Source organism: Poecilia reticulata, chromosome 5 (genome assembly GCF_904066995.2).
Source record: "Poecilia reticulata chromosome 5, P_reticulata-male-v2, whole genome shotgun sequence".
Taxonomy (NCBI): domain Eukaryota; kingdom Metazoa; phylum Chordata; class Actinopteri; order Cyprinodontiformes; family Poeciliidae; genus Poecilia; species Poecilia reticulata.
Genome location: NC_088834.1, coordinates 1605524 through 1626381, shown reverse-complemented (window position 1 = coordinate 1626381; position 20858 = coordinate 1605524). Strand labels below are relative to the sequence as shown.

Sequence of the window (20858 nt, the reverse complement as noted above, 5' to 3'; positions counted from 1 at the left end):
TCCTGTTTTCTTCCTCACTTCCAACCAGTAACATCCTCAGGTTTCCAGCACCGAGCAACACGAGGCGAGCCCGACGTTTATTATCACAGCTAAAAAAAACCTAACAGTTTTACTTTAAACAGAAAAAGTTTATGATGGGGTCGTAACTCTGCAAATATAGATGTAAACATCCTGCAGCTAAAAATATGGGAATAATCTGTATAAATAAAAACTGCAAAGAGAGAAAACATCTAAATATTTTACTTACATTTTGTGGTAATTTTAGTAGAAGTCAAAAACATGCAAGTATTTCTACATAACTCATTGTTGAGACAAACTGTCAGCATTTTCAAAAGTTTTTATCATTAATTTCTCCCTGATGAAACTCGTGTTATTAATGTTTCATCAGGTTTTTTTTTTATCTTCAGCATCTCTGCTGCTATAATCATGTTTATAGGAACGTTTAATGAAAGAAAACATTCAGCAGCGCGCAGATGAAATAAATCTGTGGCTCACATTAGCGCAGCAGCAAACGAGCTTTAATGAACAGATTTTAAACTTTGCTTTAATCACATTTATGTCTCTGACCTGATTAAACCCACAAATAACTGAGAAAAAAACCTAAATCACTTTAATCTGATGGATCCAACAGCAGCTGGTTGCGACACAAACGGCACTTTTTAACAGCTGATTCTGATATTTTCACCAAAAGATCACAAAACAACTCTGGTCTGTTTCACTTCCAGATGTGGAATTAAATCAGATTTAATGGTTTTCAAAGAATGGTAATGCTGCAGGATAAATTAAAACAAGCTTAGTAATGTCCATTTGCAGAATTTATTGGATTTCTCTTAAACTGGATGATAAAAGTTTCAGATAAAAGTTTATTTTTACAGAGGCTTCATAATTCATTTTATTTGCTGTTTCTGCTGTTTTATTTCTTTTGGACATTAAAAATGTCTTCCAGTGTTAAATGTTAATCAGAATGTAAAGTTTATTGGTCTGTGAGAAAGTGTTAGGTGCCGTCACCGTCTCAAACTATTATCGTTTATCCCGATAACTTCTGGGGCGATTTATCGTCCGGCAACCTTTGTTATCGTTTCGGCCTGGTTCTGGATGAGACCAGGTCTTAAAATGTGGGAAATGATTTTCTGTTTCTGAATGAGGCAGCAGGAGAGCAGAGCGACGAGCTGGAAAACCCGATCCGATCGCAGCAATCAGGACAGAAAACAGCCGAGTGGCGGCTGATTAATGGAGCTGATCTGCTGCCGCGCCGGCCTGCTGCCCAGGTTTCCCCCCCCAGGGCTGATCCTCGGGCCGCCGCCGACAACACTTCCTGTCAGGACTTCTGCACTTTGTCTTCCAGGGATCAGACGAGATCCGATTAATCAGTCTGGATGAAGCAGAGTTCTCCCAGTCAGACGGACCGGGTCACGGAGGACACGATCAGCTCACCGTCTCAATGAGAACCTCCAGAACCGGCTCTCTCAGGCCTTTATGGCAAACAGTTTGCCCACTTTATTAATCAGAGACACAGAATCCCTTCAGAACCAGGCAGAACCAGAACCGATGAGCAAATCAGAGCAGGAGCTCTGAAGTGGATCTTCCTCCTTTCAGTCAATCAGTTTATTTGTTATTTCAGCAACAAGGCAGTTCAAAGTGCTTCATATCATAAAAACACAAAAATAAAAGGTCATAAAGGCATCATGAGAACAAACTTTACATTTTGTTAAACTGGATCATATGACGTGTTTATTGCATGGCTTTAATAAGGAGCACAGCTGGCTCACATCTGGATGCTGCTGTTCTGGACCAACACACCTGATGATGATGATGAATATTGATTTACTAGATCTATACATTCAGATAAGCTAACATCAGACAAGCTCAATTATGCTAATCTAAGATCAGATATACGCGACGCTAAGCTAAACTTAGATCAGCAAATCTTATCCAGACAAAACAAATAAGGTTCAAATAAACTAAAATAATATAAACTAAGCTAAGCTAAGTCACCAAAGGAAACCTAAAGCTCAGGCTAAACTAAGCAATAATAAATTAATATACACTAAAATGTTAAATTAGGTCAAGATGTCTGAAAAATAAAACTCAAATAATATAGGATTAACAAATGAAGCTAAATTAATCCGAACCTTAAAGTTCGGCAGAATTAAGTGTTTGAGTCTGATTTAGATTAATAAATGATTAATAAAGATTAATAAATGATTAATAAAGATTAATAAATGATTAATAAATGATTAATAAATGATTAATCTAAATCAGGAGCGAACCAGAGTTTCTCAGGATGTTTGTAAAGTGAGAATCCGCTACATCAAGCTTCAGTTGATCATCCAGGCCTCATTCTCAGCTCAGCTGCAGAGAAATCAGGATCATCCGTTTCATCCAGAACTCATCAGGAACATCTGAACGTTTCCATCATCCAAGTGTTTCTGGGATGTTTCCTTTAAACGGCCATGAATCAGAACATCAGAGCAGGAGCAGAGCGTTGAAGCCAACCTCAGGTCTGCATCAGAGCATCTTCAGATTATTCCTGGCAGACAATTTAAACCAGTTCAACATCCAGTGACGTCTAAACTGGACTCACTGGGGCCAACGGCCAGCATTCATCTTTCCCTTCATGGTTCTTTATTTTGGCTTCTCTGTGAACAGGAAGTTAGATCTCACCACATCCTGCTGCTGAACCCAACAACGGAAAAGTGTTTGTTTTGTATTTTTCTGTTTTAATTAGTAGTTTGGATAAGATGTGAGACAAACAGCCGGAGGATCCGCAGCAGCTTCATGATTAAATGTCCATGTTGGTGTGAAATGGTTCCTGGTTCCTGCAGCCGCTCCGATCAGACCTAATCCTCCTGCGCTGCTCTCAGGAGCTCGCTGCTCCTCCGCCTGCCGTTCGTTTATAATTAGAGCTGTGCTCAGATCTGCACTCCGCTCCACGCCGCCGCGGAGATAAATGTTATCTGCTGCACATGCAGCGGCGCCGCATTAAAACCTTTCCTCTAGTGGATCCACCTCAAAACGACCTTTCAGTGTCCAGGTCAGATTAATGTGAACAACAGCCATTTAAAGCTGAAACTAATTAAAATAAAGCTAAATATGAACACATTTCCTGCAAATGCGCTTGAAACATTTGTATTATGAGCAAAAATGTATTATTTTTAATAAATATTTTTTTCCTACATGTAAAACATATATCCATCAAAATAAAATAAAATAGGACAACAGATATTTTACTGTATTTGTTTTCAGAAATAGAAGTTCCTTTATTGCCGCACAGCAGCAATAAAAGCAAGTAAATTCACACAAAAATAGAAAATAAAATCTAAAAAAAAATAATGTGGTTTACAGTAAAGGGAAAACCTTAAAAATATTAAATTAGAAAGCTAAATATTTAGCTCCTAACTAAATATTTAGTGTGATTTTATTGTTACAACCTAAATATTTAGATATTTAGATGGGGTGTAGGATGCTAGCTAAACATTTAGCTACCAGGCTTAATATTTAATTTGGAAAATAAATATTTAGTTTGGAAATTAAATGTTAACTTTGGAACTAAATATTTAATTCACAAGCTAAATGTCTAGTTGACTAGATATTTAGCTTGTGAATCAAATATTTAGTTTGAATTGTGATTTTTGTGAATGTATGAAAAACAAGATGAAACTTATCACCATTTATTTTTCCTGACATTTTTCCTGAATAACCTAAATAAATCTCTAACTTCAGTTTTTGGTTCTCTGCCCCTCTGGGTCCAGCAGACTCGTCCCGGTCCAGTTCTGATGTGAAACCTGGCCGTCTTCTCTGAGGACTGATGCGTCCATTTCTCTAGTATTTTCTTTGTAGTTAGCATGTTAGTGCTAATGTTTCTGATGTTTACAAGAGTCGCTTTTTGAAAAGTGACATTTTCACTCCGAGTCGTTAAAGAGTTTGTCCTGAAACCTGTTGTTGTCCTCCTGTCCTGTTGTCCACCTGTCCTGTTGTTGTCCTCCTGCCCTGATGTTGTCCTCCTGACCTGTTGTTGTCCTCCTGTCCTGTTGTTGTCCTCCTGTCGTCCCCCTGTCCTGTTGTCCTCCTGTCCCGTTGTTGTCCCCCTGTCCTGTTGTTGTCCTGCTGTCCTGTTGTCCTGCTGTCCTGTTGTTGTCCTCCTGTCCTGTTGTTGTCCTCCTGTCCTGTTGTTGTCCTCCTGACCTGTTGTTGTCCTCCTGTCCTGTTGTTGTCCTCCTGTCCTGTTGTTGTCCTCCTGACCTGTTGTTGTCCCCCTGTCCTGTTGTTGTCCTCCTGTCCTGTTGTTGTCCTCCTGTCCCGTTGTTGTCCCCCTGTCCTGTTGTTGTCCTGCTGTCCTGTTGTCCTGCTGTCCTGTTGTTGTCCTCCTGTCCTGTTGTTGTCCTCCTGACCTGTTGTTGTCCTCCTGACCTGTTGTTGTCCTCCTGTCCTGTTGTTGTCCTCCTGTCCTGTTGTTGTCCTCCTGACCTGTTGTTGTCCTCCTGTCCTGTTGTTGTCCTGCTGTCCTGTTGTTGTCCTCCTGTCCTGTTGTTGTCCCCCTGTCCTGTTGTTGTCCTCCTGTCCTGTTGTTGTCCCCCTGTCCTGTTGTCCTGCTGTCCTGTTGTTGTCCTCCTGTCCTGTTGTTGTCCCCCTGTCCTGTTGTTGTCCTCCTGTCCTGTTGTTGTCCCCCTGTCCTGTTGTTGTCCTCCTGTCCTGTTGTTGTCCTCCTGTCCTGTTGTTGTCCCCCTGTCCTGTTGTCCTGCTGTCCTGTTGTTGTCCTCCTGTCCTGTTGTTGTCCTGCTGTCCTGTTGTTGTCCCCCTGTCCTGTTGTTGTCCTGCTGTCCTGTTGTTGTCCCCCTGTCCTGTTGTCCTGCTGTCCTGTTGTTGTCCTCCTGTCCTGTTGTTGTCCTGCTGTCCTGTTGTTGTCCCCTGTCCTGTTGTTGTCCTCCTGTCCTGTTGTTGTCCCCCTGTCCTGTTGTCCTGCTGTCCTGTTGTTGTCCTGCTGTCCTGTTGTTGTCCCCCTGTCCTGTTGTCCTGCTGTCCTGTTGTTGTCCTCCTGTCCTGTTGTTGTCCTGCTGTCCTGTTGTTGTACCCCTGTCCTGTTGTTGTCCTCCTGTCCTGTTGTTGTCCCCCTGTCCTGTTGTCCTGCTGTCCTGTTGTTGTCCTGCTGTCCTGTTGTTGTCCCTCTGTCCTGTTGTCCTGCTGTCCTGTTCTTTTCCTGCTGTCCTGTTGTCCCCCTGTCCTGTTGTCCTGCTGTCCTGTTGTTGTCCCTCTGTCCTGTTGTCCTGCTGTCCTGTTCTTTTCCTGCTGTCCTGTTGTTGTCCTCCTGTCCTGTTGTTGTCCTCCTGTCCTGTTGTCCTCCTGTCCTGTTGTTGTCCTGTTGTCCTTCAGGATTCCTCCTGAATCATCATGCTTCCCTCTCTGGCTACGTCTCTGCAGCTTCAGGACTAAGAACACTGATCGCAGAAATCTAATTAATTGATAACAGTTGCAGATTGTGTGCAGAGTATCTGCTGCTAGTAATGTATCTGTGTGTTTTGGCGGCAGGTCAGAACCGTGTGTGTGTGTGTGTGTGTGTGTGTGTGTGTGTGTGTGTGTGTGTGTGTGTGTGTGTGTGTGTGTGTGTGTGTGTGTGTGTGTGTGTGTGTGTGTGTGTTTGAGTCTAATTTGAGGTTCTGTGAAGAATAAAATTATAATTTCAGCCCAAAATCAAATGCAGGAATCCAACATGCGGTTGCTGCTCTCAGACTCGATGAGTCTGGAGATCTCCCATCAATCAGCACGCCCCTCCCTCTCCGGGTTGTAAACCTGAGCTAGCTAGCGCTAGCGGTGAAGAAAAGTCCTAGCCAGCTGTCCTGGAACCTAAAAAGGCTCAACAAACTGGTAATGAAGCCTGGTTCTGTTCTGTGGAACCTCTATTTTACATAAAATCAAGAAAACTATGGACAACTCTGACCATCCATTTGTTTGAGTCTGATTTAAATTGACTCAAACAATTTAAATAACAACTGCTACAGGAGATCTTTCCTGCCAACAGCCGTCACCATCTACAATAACTCTTTGAAGAGTTCGGATTAGCATTTACCTCAACATTTGATTTCCTTTTCAGCTCAATACATCGTTCTCATGTGACGACACATGAGAACGATGTGTCTTAAACAGACAGCCATCTTGGTAGGCAGTTGCTATGTCAACAAGAAACAAGCCACAAACTTAAAACTAGCTCTCACTTCGTTCCAATCTAACTGATAAACAACATAAGTACATTACAACTATTACTCAGTTACAGTGTTTGAGTTCTCTACCCACCTCTGTATAATACATAGAAAAACATCAGTGATCTTTACTAGCAACATTAGCTTAGCTAGCATCGCTTTTATCTGCAAGCTAAGACGGAGGTGTAGCAAATCAAAATCTCGTTGATGAAAATCCTGTTAATGTAAATAATGACACACCAAATGTTTAGTTATATACTCAACTAAACATTTAATTTTGAAATTAAATATTTATTTTCCAAACCAAGCATTTAGCTCAGCCCTAAATATTTAGTAAACTAGGTCAATATTTATCTTGCTAACTAAATATTTAGGTTAATGTTTAACTCATAGCTACATATTTAGCTTGCCTATAAGGGGGAATGGAATATAAAAGCTGGTTTTGTGGACCGCTACACAAACTCTGCTGCTGGGAACTGAATCGTTAGTTGAAAACATCGGATGTGACGTTTTAATGGCTCTACAGACGCTTACTCATGTTTCCATAGCAACCGTCTCCTCGGTCCGGGTTCGGCTGGTTTCAGACAGAACAAAACCATCATCAAACCCGCAGTGACAGCTCCTGTTAGTTCCAGCTGCGGCTTCACCGAGCGAGCAGCAAAGCGAAGCAAGTGTGGGCGTGACGAAGACAATGGCTGGAGAGAGGAAGAGCGACAACAAGGCTGTCAATCTGAAAACGTTACAAATGTGTGTATTTATCTCCAACAATGACTAATCAGGACAGAGCTGACTGGAAGTGGCCGTGAATTCACACCCACCCACCCACCAAGCAGCAGCAGCAGCAGCAGCAGCAGCAGCAGCAGCCCACTTCCAACCCATTCTCAGCTCTAATGCTGTGTTTACAACCATCATCTTTCCCAGAAGCCTCCCCTCCTGGGAGGGAGGAAACCCGCCTGACACCGGCTCGTAGGGCTCAGACACACTTTCAGCCCATTACCTCCATTATGGAGCAGAAATCTGCAGCTGGGCATCGTTTTCTATTGCCACGTCACCCTCACAGAAACACGGGACAGGATGTTTCCCGTAGCATGTTAGCCCTGCAGCAGTCATTAATAAAATCCTCCAGATCAGGGAAGTCCAAAGTCGGTTCTGGAGGCCCGGCATCCTGCATGTTTTAGTCTCTCCCTGGTTTTACACACCTGCATCAAATGATGGCTCATTAGAGGCCCAAGCAGAACATTGACATGCTGAGGAGGTTGTTACTGGAGAGAACCAGAACGTACAGGATACCGGGCCTTGAGGAACGACGACCCGAAGGAACAGGAACCTGCACTGTGCTAAGCTAAGCTAAGCTAAGCTAAGCTAAGAGAAGAGAAGCTAAACTAAGATCATACAGGCCCAAGTTAAACAAGAAAAGCTAATCTGAGCAAAGAAACCCCAAATGACTGTTTATTCACCGTCACATGCTGTTTTAATTTTAATTATGTAAAGCACTTTGAAATGCCTTGCTGCTGGAATGTGCTATACAAATAACATTTGATTGATTGATTGAAATGAAGCTACGCTAAGCCTTAAATTAAGTGAAGCTGCTGCAAACTTAGAGAAGCTAAGATCAGTAAATCTGATCTAAACTGAGCTGAAATAAATAAGGTTCAAATAAGTTAAGCCTAAATAACAATCTAAGCTAAATTAGTGCAAGCAGCCAAGTAACAGACTAAACTAAACTCAGTTAAACTGAGCAAAGATCAACTAAGGAAAGCTAAAAAAAAAAAAAAAGCTAAAACAAATGGAGTAAAATCAAGCTATGCAATAATAAATTAATATACGATAAATATTAAACTAGATGGGGCTGCACAGTGGCGCAGTTGGTAGAGCTGTTGCCTTGCAGCAAGAAGGTCCTGGGTTCGATTCCCGGCCTCGGTCTTTCTGCATGGAGTCTCCATGTTCTCCCTGTGCATGGTGGGTTTTCCCCAGGTACTCCGGTTTCCTCCCACAGTCCAAAAACATGACTGTCAGGTTAACTGGTTTCTCTAAATTCTCCCTAGGTGTGTGTGTGTGTGTGTGTGTGTGTGTGTGTGTGTGTGTGTGTGAGTGTGAGTGTGTGTGTGTGTGTGTGTGTGAGTGTGAGTGTGTGTGCATGGTTGTGTGTCCTGTCTGTCTCTGTGTTGCCCTGTGACAGACTGGTCACCTGTCCAGGTGACCTCTCACCTGAAATGTTTGCACCAGCACCCCTCACTAGGGTGTAAGAAAATGGATGGATGGATTAAACTAGATGAAGTTGAGATAAAATAGAACAAATAAAACTCAAATAAGATTAGTAAAGTTTATAGTCAGGCAGAATTAAGTGTTTGAGTCTGAAATAAATTAAAACCTCACAGTTCCCAGAAAGAGGCTAAAATTAGGACAGGAATGGAGATCAGTGCAAACTCAGAATCTGGTTTAAATAGATCTATATTATGAGTAAACAGCCTCCACTGCAGTACGTAGGACTTTGACTAACGAAACCCAGAGAGGAATATTTGGAAAGGTTGTGCAAACAGAAAAACAAACATTGAAAATATGACCGGATGAGTTAAAGAGCTGGAACCCAGGAGCGTTTCGTTTCTGCATCGTTCCTGCAGCTGCAACAGGACACAAAGGGAAGAGCTTTAAAATGCCAGTCAGTGGAACGTGGTGCTGATTTAAGGTTGGTTTCCCTGTTCAGTCCGTTTTAATGTGTTTGCCTAGAAAGTCCAGTTTGTTTGGGGAGCTGTGAATGCGAAGCTGAACCAGAAAATAAACTCCGTTCGCCCAGACCTCGGTCTGGGTTCAGTTCAAGTGAACTCTGGTTCGATTTGAATGTGAACACCAAGCGGACCGGAGACCGCTCCAAAAGCAGGAAGTGAAACCAACATGTTAGCCTAGTGCTAACTGGGAAAGTGACTCGTGGTCTTCATCCAAAAACTAAAGAGAAATCCTCCAACCGCTAAGCTGATTGTTGTTTCCTGTCAGATCGCCAATTACTGATCTTTAAAAAGCCTGACCTTACGATTCCAATTTTTTTTTTTTGTCTGAAATGTTGCTAAATATAGCAAGAAAGTGGCTGAGCTGGTAACAGTGGCGTAACTACTGATAACTGCTAAAGTGCAGACATGACCTGGTGGGTGAGTCTGTCAGTCAAACCTCTAATGGGAGAGCAGAAGACGTAACGTAAATAAGATCGGGGAAAAGATCGGCTTCACCTACGTATCAACCGATCTACTTAAATTAACAAAATCCCCACCGATAAATCGGTGCATCCTCTTTCTGACGCTACATTTTTGTCTCCATTTGGTGAAAGAAGTTGCGCTCGGTGTTCAGTTGTTTCCTTCAGTGTTTCTTGGTGCAGCGCCCCCACAGGTCAGGGGAACATTTATTTAATGGTGTCGTTTGACTCACAGCAGTGAGAAACTGAGCCACGGCAGCTGAAAATGGAACAAATGATGCAGTTTTGAACCGAGTCTACCGGAAAACAGTCTGACCCATTGGAGAGCAGAGTCTCTATTTAATTCCCTCCATATAACTGGGCCCACTCTCCAGCCCAGATGAGACCCTTATGGGACCCCTCCACACACACACACACACACACACACACACACACACACACACACACACACACACACACACACACACACACACACACACGCACAGGATGGACTTGGATTTTCTGCTCCAGCATCCCTCAGGAGTTTTTCCCTCCACAGTTTGCTGCCTCTCTAACTTTGTGATGTTTTCACGGTGGAGCTGAGTCTGTCCGCCTCCTCTGGTCTCACACTGCTGTGGAGAAAACATCTCCTCCTTTGTTCCACTCCACGCTGCCACGGGCGCTCTCTTTGTCTCAATCAAAGCATCTCCAGCAACAAAACAGGAAAACAGCAGCAGCAGCAGCAGCGATCCAGATCACCAACATCTCCATCAGTTTCCCCCATTCACCCCGACTCAGAGCAGATCCATGAATTATGGAGGAGAGGCTATATTTGGACTGGAGCTTCACTTTAACCTGCCTGTTCCTGGTCAACATGTGTCTGAATGTAGAGCAGCAGCAGCAGCAGCAGGCGGGGGAGGGGGGAGCAGAGGTTCTGAAGGACTTATTAAAGCTGCCAAACAGGCGGAAACAATCAGGCTTAATGAGCAATTAAGCTGTTAGTTAGTGACGGTGTTACTGACGCTGGAGCGTCAGAAAACAAAGCACTGAACCGATTCTGAGTCCGGATCAGTTCAGTTGTTGTTCTCTGCTTTCAGAAAACCTCCTCTTACCTCCACTATGAAGGTCTTCTCCTCCCCGCACACCGACACCACGCAGAGCAGGAGCGGGAAGCAGCAGGTCTTCCAGCAGAGCCCGGGGATCCCGGCTCTCCGCCTGCGCGCCGCCCCGCCGCCGCCGCCTCCGCCGCCGCCAGTCGCCATGGCTCTGTCCCCCGGATCCCCCCCGCCACCTCCTCCGCTTCGCTCCGGGGCTTTCCAGGCTCCTGCTCCGCTCCTCACAGCAGGAAACGCGGCTCCAGCTCGGGGTCCATCCCGGCGCGTTGGCCCGGTTCGGTTCGGTTCGGTTCACCAGTTCAGGAGCAGCGGAACAGCTGCACGACTCGGGCTACAATCAAACACTGATGCACTGAGGTTTGTCGCTCTGGGTACCAGTGAGGAGGAGGAGGTGGAGGAGGAGGAGGAGGAAGGTGATGGATGTTGTTGCAGGAGCGCCTCTTCGGCAGAGGGGGCGCTGCAGAGGCTGGAGAGTCATTTCACCCAGATTGGCTGATTAGGAGTCTAAATTAATTAAGACTCGGAATTACCTGATAGTTTCAAGTTTTCTGGATCAGAAAGTTTTTTTGGTTTCTGATGGAGTTTTTCAGTTTCAGTTCAGGTTTTCTGCTCGTTTCCGCCCTCTGAACAGATTCCCGACTGAACAGATTCCCGACTGAACAGATTCCCGACTGAACAGATTCCCGACTGAACAGATTCCCGACTGAACAGATTCCCGACTGAACAGATTCCCGACTGAACAGATTCCCGACTGAACAGATTCCTGACTGAACAGATTCCCAACTGAACAGATTCCCGACTGAACAGATCCCCGACTGAACAGATTCCCGACTGAACAGATTCCTGACTGAACAGATTCCCGACTGAACAGATTCCCAACTGAACAGATTCCCGACTGAACAGATTCCTGTTCTAAAAAGGTTCTGGACACCAAACAGATTCAATTCTCTGAACTGATTTGTGATTTTGAACAGATTCCTAAATGTCTCTCTGGACGTCGGCTGCTTTAACATGGAGGTTTTATTTTATTTTTTATTTTTGCCTGATTGGCTGCTGACTCAGTCAGGAGAATCGTTCAGACAGAACATTCACCTTACTGAACCAGTTCTGAACCGGATCTTTGTAACAGAAACTCCGGTTGCTCCAGTTCGTCTCTTTTGCCCCCTTCTGTCCCTTCTGGTCAGTCAGTGGTCATCTGGGACGGATCCATTATGCAGCACCGTATCTCCTCCGTGGAAGAGGCAGGTGACGGGAAACGGTCTGCAGTGACGTGGGCTGTGGCTCCATTAGACTCGTCTGAAACACAGATTTGATTATCGGTCAGAATCTGGTCCACCGCTCCGTCATTGGCTCCATTTCCTGCCTCAGCGGCCGCTCTGCTCTTAATGTCATCATCCAGAAAAAGGTCCAAACTGTTCAGGTTCTGAAGGATTTATCACATTACTGACCCTTACAGGTCAAACCTCCATAAAAAGACAGGAGCTAAATGACAGGACAGGCAGCTGCTCTGAGTTTCATTCCTCCTCCAGGTGATGATTGCTGTTGGTTTTCCAGCTGATTTGTGCATTTTAAGCCTGGCGGGTCACCAGGCTAAACACTGTTATTTTATTTATTGTATTTTTTTTTATAAACCAGAAATGGTGATACATAAGGCGGGTTAAGAGTCTCTGTGGTGAAACGAGCAGGTCGGCTCCACTGAGTTCAGCCTTGTTCTGATCCAGCAGAGCAAACCGATCAGAGCTGGTTCTGGTTCTGGCGGTTTGGGTTCTTGCTGCGCTTCTTTATTGTTTAAAAGTTTTATTCAGGAACTTTTTGGAGCATTTTTAAAACTCTTTCTGGTGTTCAGATTGATTTTTATCTAACTAAACATCGACCAGGCGGCCCAAACGGTGATCAGAACCACACAGGTGATTTTCTTCTGCATTAAAGTTTTTCTATCTTCTCTTATTGATCAGTAAAGTGAACGTTCTGTCTGAACGATTCTCCTGTCTGAGTCCGGAGTTTCTTTCCCCTCTCAGAAGAATCTGGGTGTAATTACAGGTCTAAGCCAGCAGATGGCGGCAGTCTGACGCAGGTGGAGTCTTCCCGCTCTGCTGCGGACCGGTGGACTGACTCACTAGGTGACGGGTCACCTGTCTCAGGTGTGACCTGCTGTGATGTGATTCATGCAGCTGGGATGTGAGGAATCCAGGCTGGACAGCAGCTGCGGACACAAAGAGCAGGGCAGGAAGTTCTGCTGCTGTGTGACGCGCTGCTGCTTTGTTTTCTGCACCAAAGATTAATGAGGCGAGCTTTACTGAAGCTTTGAGTTTCAAAACACCCAACCTCAGATTCTGCTTGACATTTGGCACAGATTGTTCCAGGACAGACTCATCCATCAGTTCAGTTCAGGTCATAACGCCAATTCACAACAATCTAAAAAAAACAAAGTCATTTCAATGAAAAAAATCCATCTGGTCCAAATGATTGTATTGATTAAGCTTGTAAATTGACTTTACAGCATTCTATGGAGCTAAGCTGGGGCCAAAATGTTAAAAAATAAATAAATGGATAAATAAATAAAAATTTAACTCAAGAAAAGATTGAAACTGCAAAATTATTGTGAAACTGGAAAAGTTTGAAACTGAAAAAAAAGAAAATTTTCTTAGGTTTTAAGTTTCAATTTCTATTTTTCTTTTGAACAAACTTTATGGCCTCAATTTAGCTCCATACATTTCCTCAAACGTAGCATGCATGTGGCGACAGTAGAGAAGAAAAACTCTCCTTTAACAGGAAGAAACCTCCAACAGAACCAGAACCAGAACCCAGCTCAGTCTGAGCGGCCATCAGCTACGACCGACTAGAGGAGCCGACAAACTGATCCAGGAGAACTGTCTGGGTTAATAAAAAGTAAAGTATTAGGAGAGGGAGAACGATTGGGTGATGGCAGCATCATGCCTGACCAGGTGTAGCTTCTATGGAGAGAAAAACACCAAAGAAAACAAAAAACTAACATATGAAATGACAGCAACAAATGCTAAATGGAGAGTAGTAGGAGAAGGAAGTGGGGAGAAGTCACCAGCTTGTCCTAAAGCAGCAGAACTACAGAGACAGATCAGCAGAACCTCAGCCCAGATAACCAGAACCGGGTCGGTCCATTTTCACTGAGCGTCATGTTTAGAGATGCAACGGAAAGAAAAAGCAGATCAAGTCTAAAGAGACTCATTTTAAGAGAAAACAGGAGAAATCAGATCTGAAAAGTTTTTCAGATGTTTTTGAGTCAGATTTTATTTTAAACACAATAAAAATCGACTGGATTCTTTAATTTATTCAGGATTAAACTTTATTTGAGGAGGGATTTTAGCTTAGTTTTTAGTTAGAGTTTTAACTTAAATAGATTTTCTCTTTTGTCGCTTTTTGGAGATTAATAATTAATTTCACACCTTTTATTCCTTCTGTCCTGTTTCTCCTGGTGACTCGTCTCTGTTTTGAGCCTGAAGCTGATCCAGATTAGCTTTGATCCCTTTATTAAATCTCTTTATTCCACTGCAACAAAGGTCCAAACCACAGATGGTCCAATCCTGCTGGACCGCACCCTGCGGGGAACCCGGCTTTCTATTTCTGTCCCAACTCGACCGCCGGTCCGATTCTGTTCACTCAGCACCAAGTTTTCTGCTGCAGAAAAAACCAGAAGGAAACAAACTGAGGAAGATGATGATGAAGAGGCACAACAAGCATAAAAACTAAAATCAGAATAAATATAAAGTATTTAATGTGAAATTAAAATAGATTTAATAAAATAGAAACTAATTAACCACAACATAGAAAATGAAAACAGATCAAAAGACCACAAACATGGAATAAAATCACAGATATTCATAATTTAATATTAAAATGAGGATAAGTAAAGAATAAATCATGTTTTCCGTGATATTTCTGATTCATTAGATGTTTTTCTTATTTGCTTATATCATTGTTAAATAAGTAATAAGTGGCTAATAGAAGACATAAAATATTGCATTTTACACTAAACGGTTTGTTCACATCAAACGTATTGAATCATATTAAAACTATATTAAAACTTGGGTTTAAAATATAAACTATAAATGTTTATTATTTGTACTGAATGAACAGTAAAATGTCTGTTTGATGTAGTTTCTCAGCCCTTAAACTCCTGGTTTAATCTGTTTAATCTTTGATTATTTCATGTATTTATTGTTTGATCAGAGTTCTTTGGATTTAGACATGAGTCTCCATCTGGACTCTGTGGTTCTGAAGCTCAGGTCGGGTTCTGGCGTTAAGCCGTCGGTATGAAGGAATTCCCTCTGATCAAAAGCCGTTGAGCAACAAACAAAGCCGAGGAATCATCCCGGAAAACCAGGAATGTGTTTGGAAACACGGAAACTGCAGGATGAAACCGGCATGACTCCTCTTGTGGCTGAAACTGGAATCAGAACTGATCCCGGTACCAGAAACCATCAGAACCCGGTTTCAGTTTCAGCTGCAGGTTTTCTGTTTTCAGGTTCCACAAATTTAAAGAACAGTTGAGGTTCTTCATGAATGTTTGTTTGTTTTTAGTTTGTCTGTTTGTATTAGTCATTAGTTTAATATTGTTTACTTTTTGTTTTTGGTTGCAGAATTCAGAAAGGTCAAAGTATTACAAACCGATTATTTAAACACAGATTAGGTGATGAATAGGCAACAAAAAATACAAATTTCAAAAAAAGGTTTTTAGTTTGTCCAACATACAAACTAAAGCAACAGATAAATATCAACCTCTGCTAACAGGATTTCTTAAAGGGGCGGTTCTGCTGAGATTAAAATCCTTTAATCTCAATAGCAACCATTCAGCTGTGTAAAACACCTGGGTGGGCTTAGCCCCGCCTTCAAGGTGCAGCTCCTCCCCCACTCAGCTCCTTCAGACTAGCAAACAGGATTAGCAAACACCTGGTGGAGCTGCTGGGCTCGTTATAGGAGCTACTTCTCAGAGTAACGTTGTTAAAGTGTTAACAGAGGAGCCATGTTGGGATGACTTCCTGAAGGCGGAGCTTCAGAAAGAGCAGGAGCTTCTTAAAGAGACAGAGGCCCAATTTCAACTCACATTTCTTTTATGTCATACTTGATATTTAAAGCATTTGGGTAACAACTGAAGGTAACATTGCTACTTGATGATGCTATAAAATGTGCCTGGAAAACATAATACTGGCCCTTTAAATGAGTCAAAATCAGCTTTTAGCCACAGTCGACCTTCCATTCGAACAAATCCCAGAATCCTTGAGTCCAACTTTCCTGAATCATCAGATTATTTAAATATCAGAACCTAAATCTGGACAAGGTCAGGCCTGCACCTGTGCACTCGACTCAAGGCAACACAATGAGGTGACTCAAGCATCGACCCGGGAGTCGACCCGGGAGTCGACCCATTCACTCCGAGACAAACGGCCAGCAAATCCCTGGAAGAACAAAGAGGCTGCAAGTCGCAGCAGAAACAGGCGGGAGGCCGGAAAGCTGCTGCATCCTGCAGATAACGGCCAGCTGCACGAGAGGAAATGCTGCCGGAGCATCTAAACTGGTGTTTACTGGTTCTGGTTCTGGAGGGTTCCCAGGTAGGGGGACACGCCCACTGGGTTTACCTTTGTCCAGAACTGGTTGGGTTGGCGCCGGACTGTGGTTGCTAGGGGCAACCAGGACTCTGCTGACCTCAGCTGATGGCGTCTCTTCTGCTTCTGTCACTCAAACATTTCCCATCTGAGAAATGACCCACAGAAATAAATAAAAACCTTAATTAGTTTGGAAAAACTATAATAACCAGAACTATGTTGTTCATTCATAAAATTAACTTGAATTATAGTTACAATATCCTTTTTTGTGTTTTTGAATTTATTTATTAGCTTTTCAAACTGATGTGAAATAATTCCCCCCGTCTCCACACAGGCAGTTTACGTCAGCTGTCGGCAAATCACGGCAAATTACGGCAAATAACGGCAAATTACGGCAAATCACGGCAAATTACGGCAAATCACGGCAAATTACGGCAAATAACGGCAAATCACGGCAAATTACGGCAAATAACGGCAAATTGCAGTTATTTGCCCTAACTGCAATTTAACTGGTAACTGGTTTAACTGGTAAAAGTTACACCAAATGCCAACAGCAAATGTTGGGAGAAAAACCTTCAAATTGATGAAAATCAAACACCGTGGACAGCTCCTGATGTCTAAAAAAACTGAACTTATCATTTTGAATCAATTGTTCAAAATGTTTAATAAATAATAAAAAGCTGAGAGAAAACCCCAGTCAGTTGGTTGTTCAACAAAAATGTAACATATATTTTGTAAGTGGCATCTTCTGTTAAGTATTCATTACCCAATTGATTTATAAATGATCACAATTCAATATTTGTTGAGTTCTGCACCTAAATATTAACCAAATTATTAAAAACTATCATAACCAGAGGTGGACAAAGTATCAGAATATTGTACTCAATTAAGAAAAGAACAACTTCAACATAATTTTGCTCAAAGTAAGAAAATATTTGGTAAAATGTCTACTTTAGTCCCGAGTAACTGATCAAAACATCCTAAAATCAATATTTAAAAATTACAAAAATATAAAGCTATGTGTAAATGATGGTATTTTAAAGACCAAAATGCAAATAATTAATGCTAATAGTACTGACAAAATAACAAAACAAAATAAGGCAAAAAAAAAAAAAAATCCTGAATCTTTTTTTATTTTTTCAAAATAAAGTTTATGAAAACTGCAGGTCTGGTGAGCTTTTGGTTAAAACACATTTGTGTTTTATTCAGTGGGTAGAAAATACAGAAGTTTTACTGAAGTAAGAATAAAAATACTTCATAATAAAATTACTTAATCTTTGATTATTTTATGTATTTATCGTTTGATCAGAGTTCTTTGGATTTAGACATGAGTCTCCATCTGGACTCTGTGGTTCTGAAGCTCAGGTCGGGTTCTGGCGTTAAGCCGTCGGTATGAAGGAATTAAGAAAAGAACAACTTCAACATAATTTTACTCAAAAGTAAGAAAATATTTGGTAAAATGTCTACTTTAGTCCCAAGTAACTGATCAAAACATCCTAAAATCAATATTTAAAAATTACAAAAATATGTTATGTGTAAATGATGGTATTTTAAAGACCAAAATGCAAATAATTAATGCAAATAGTACTGACAAAATAACAAAACAAAATAAGGCAAAAAATAAATAAATCATAGTAAAAATACTCCTAAAAATAAACTTTCCCCAAAACGTTACTCAAGTAAATGTAACGAACTGCCATCCAACTCTGAAAACAACTAATAAAAACTGAACTATAACTAAACATTTAACTAATAAAAACTGGCAGACACTCTAAAAACTAACTAAACTGGCCAGAACTAAATAAAACTAACCTAAAATAAAAAACCCAGAGCTGTAATAACCTTTGACCCGTTTCGGCCCGTTTCATTGTTCCGTCAGCTTTGGGACTCGCTGCTCATTGTTCCTGATCTGATCTTCCTGACAGGAAAACATACATTCTGAGGTTCGGGGAGGAATACTGAGACCAGAACCGACAAAGACGGGTCCAAATGTAAAACCTGGAACCCGTCAGCAGCAGAACCTGCAGGTTTCATGGCAGATCTGCATAAAAAACCCCGAATATGTCAGTTTGAGCAGGAAGTGGCTCCAAAAGCTAGAAGAACAAAGAACTGGAGTCCAAAGACGCAAAAAATGAGCCCAACACTCATCAGCTTTTTGTTTTTATTCAAATTTATTCATCTTAAAAAAGAAAACCAACTTTAACAAAAGCTAAAAGTTCACATTTTTCCATTAATAATAATTGTTCAACACAAAATAATCAGAAATCTTTCTATATGTACAATAAACAGATTATTCAGCCAAACAGGACAAACTGCAGGTAAACTGACGGCTGCACATTCTGACACATTTCAACTGATAAAGGAAGAAAAAAACAATAATTACAAAAAAAAAGGTCGTAAACAAACACAAAACATGATCAACATCATTCCTTATTGCTCGACGCCGAGGTTAAAGCCCTGATGTTCCGGCTGACGATGTTTCAATCCTTCCAGGTAGAAACAGTTCAACAAGTTTTATACAAATCTGGATATAAAAGGAGATTTGAGGAGCGACGCAGTGAAACCAGCGTTTTATACAACATCACAGCAGAGCTGCTGGGAGAGAGAAGGTCCTGAAACCGTCAGGTCCATTCCGCTGGTGCTGCTGCGCCGAGTCTGGACCCGACCGGGCGGTCAGAGACAGAGCTGGTCAGAACCGTGGCTGGGTCCAGGAGGAAACCTCGAGTCTGGACCCGACCGGGCGGTCAGAGACAGAGCTGGTCAGAAAGGTGGCTGGTTCCAGGAGGAAACCTCGAGTCTGGACCCGACCGGGCGGTCAGAGACAGAGCTGGTCAGAACCGTGGCTGGTTCCAGGAGGAAACCTCGAGTCTGGACCCGACCGGGCGGTCAGAGACAGAGCTGGTCAGAAAGGTGGCTGGTTCCAGGAGGAAACCTCGAGTCTGGACCCGACCGGGCGGTCAGAGACAGAGCTGGTCAGAACCGTGGCTGTAAACCTTAAGGCAGGATGATCAAGGCACAAGTTACCAGGAAACTATGATCACAACCGAGAAAACTGCAGAATAAGTTTGATTTCTGGTTCCACATCGCGCACATAAAAATAAAACAGTTAATGATAATAAAAATAACCAGATCAATCAGCAAACTGAGTGGGATTCGTTCAGAAGCCAGTGAACGGTTCTTATCCCGACGCTCCGAGGCCCCAACAGGGTTTTTCTGTAAGTTGGGAAAAGAAGATGCTGGAAAGCTTCATGCAGCTGAAGAAGCGATTTGTTTCAGACACTGAAAGCTCCTCATTTCCTTCCTGCTTCCTTCTGTGTAAAGGAGGAGGAAACATGGAGACGCTACAGGTGAACGACCTCAGGTGTTACAGACAGAAGCAAGGAATTATGGGATACAGACGCTGAGCGATAAAAACCTCCTCCAGACACTTCAATTTGAAAACCTCTCAACTTCTAGTGCGGTGATGAAGTTAATTGGTACAATTGCTAATTGTGGTAAATATTTTTTTCTTTTTAAATCATTTTTCTATTTCTGTGTCAGGGCGACACGCTGATGCTGCAACCTACTAGATTTGTTTTTGCTTCCTGTTAAATTAGTAAGATTTATGCTGGAACGGATAATTGGCTGCTGCTGAAATTTAATAAAATATAATTTGAGAAAAATAAAAAATAAACTTGGGAATCTTTGTGCCTCTTAGCTTCCAGCCTCAAACTGAAGAGGAGCTTTGGGGATTTTTAATTATGGGAATAAAGTCATGAAATCAGCAGAATGAAGATGAGAAATTATGAGAAAAAAGTGATAAAGTTATCAGGATGTGATGGAAGCAGCTCAGCAGGTCCAGCTGGTTCTTTCCAAACACCAATAACTTGATGCTGATGTGATAAAAGATTATTTTCTAATTTGTAAAACCGATACCAAACGTAACTTCTCAACATGTTCAACATTTTTCATTTTAAATGTTAATTATTTTTCATTTAGGAGTTTTTATAAAATTTAATTCTGTCAACTTTATTATTGTATTACAAAGTTTTTTGTGTTGTTATAACTTAGGGATTTATGGCTTAATCCTAATATTATGACTTTATTCTCAGAATAATTCTTTGTGCCGGTTTCAACCGTGGAATGTTTTACAGTGCATCCTGCTTTAATAAAACATAATAAGTAACGATTTCAACCAAACTCATTTAAATGACCTGACTTCTGGAAGATTTCAAGACTTTAAAATATCTTGAATTCAGGTTGCTGGTAACATTTGGAGGAGGGGCAGTTAAAATAAGTTTTAAAATAAAATCTTTATACAGTGAAATCATCATAAGATTTATTTACAACATCTAGAGAAAAGCGTTCCTGGAGCGTTAATCCAGTGTTAGCTCGTTGCTACGCCCTCCTGTTTCCAGAGCTGAGTTAACAGTAAATTATGATTAACAGATTATTTTTCTAGAGAATAAACATATAAAATAATCCAAATACAGAAAAATCTCCTTCAACCTCTGGTGTCCAAACATTTTCCAACACTTGGAGGCTGCAAAAGTATTTCAAAACAAACTTCTGGAGCCTTTTTTAAACGCATCTGTTCATTAATAATTTAGAGACAAAACATGGAAGGTTTTGCTTTATTGCATCATCATAAGACAGTTTCAGACTTTTAAAGTCTGATTGTTTTCCTATTTGGGCCGAATGCTTCGCATTTGGGTAAAAGTGGATCAATGTTTGTGTTTCTAGTTACTGCAAAGGTAAAACAAATGCAAAAAGCTTGATAATATAAGAGAATCTATTTTTTGTACCTCATATTTTTATGTTATGTATC

General features: G+C 41.7%; 1 protein-coding gene across 3 annotated transcripts in view; it reads right to left on the bottom strand.

Moving 5' to 3' along the window:
• mmp24 (matrix metallopeptidase 24) overlaps window positions 1-10887 on the bottom strand; it is a 32584-nt gene extending 21697 nt beyond the window's left edge. For 2 of the 3 annotated variants that reach the window (XM_017304793.2, XM_017304794.2), the window contains exon 1: window positions 10470-10887. In XM_017304793.2, the coding sequence (XP_017160282.1) occupies window positions 10470-10619 (150 nt within the window). In that variant the 5' untranslated portion in view covers window positions 10620-10887. The remainder of the gene's footprint in view (window positions 1-10469) is intronic. The other variant, XM_008408264.3, reaches the window with a different exon arrangement.
• Window positions 10888-20858: the final 9971 nt, after the last annotated feature.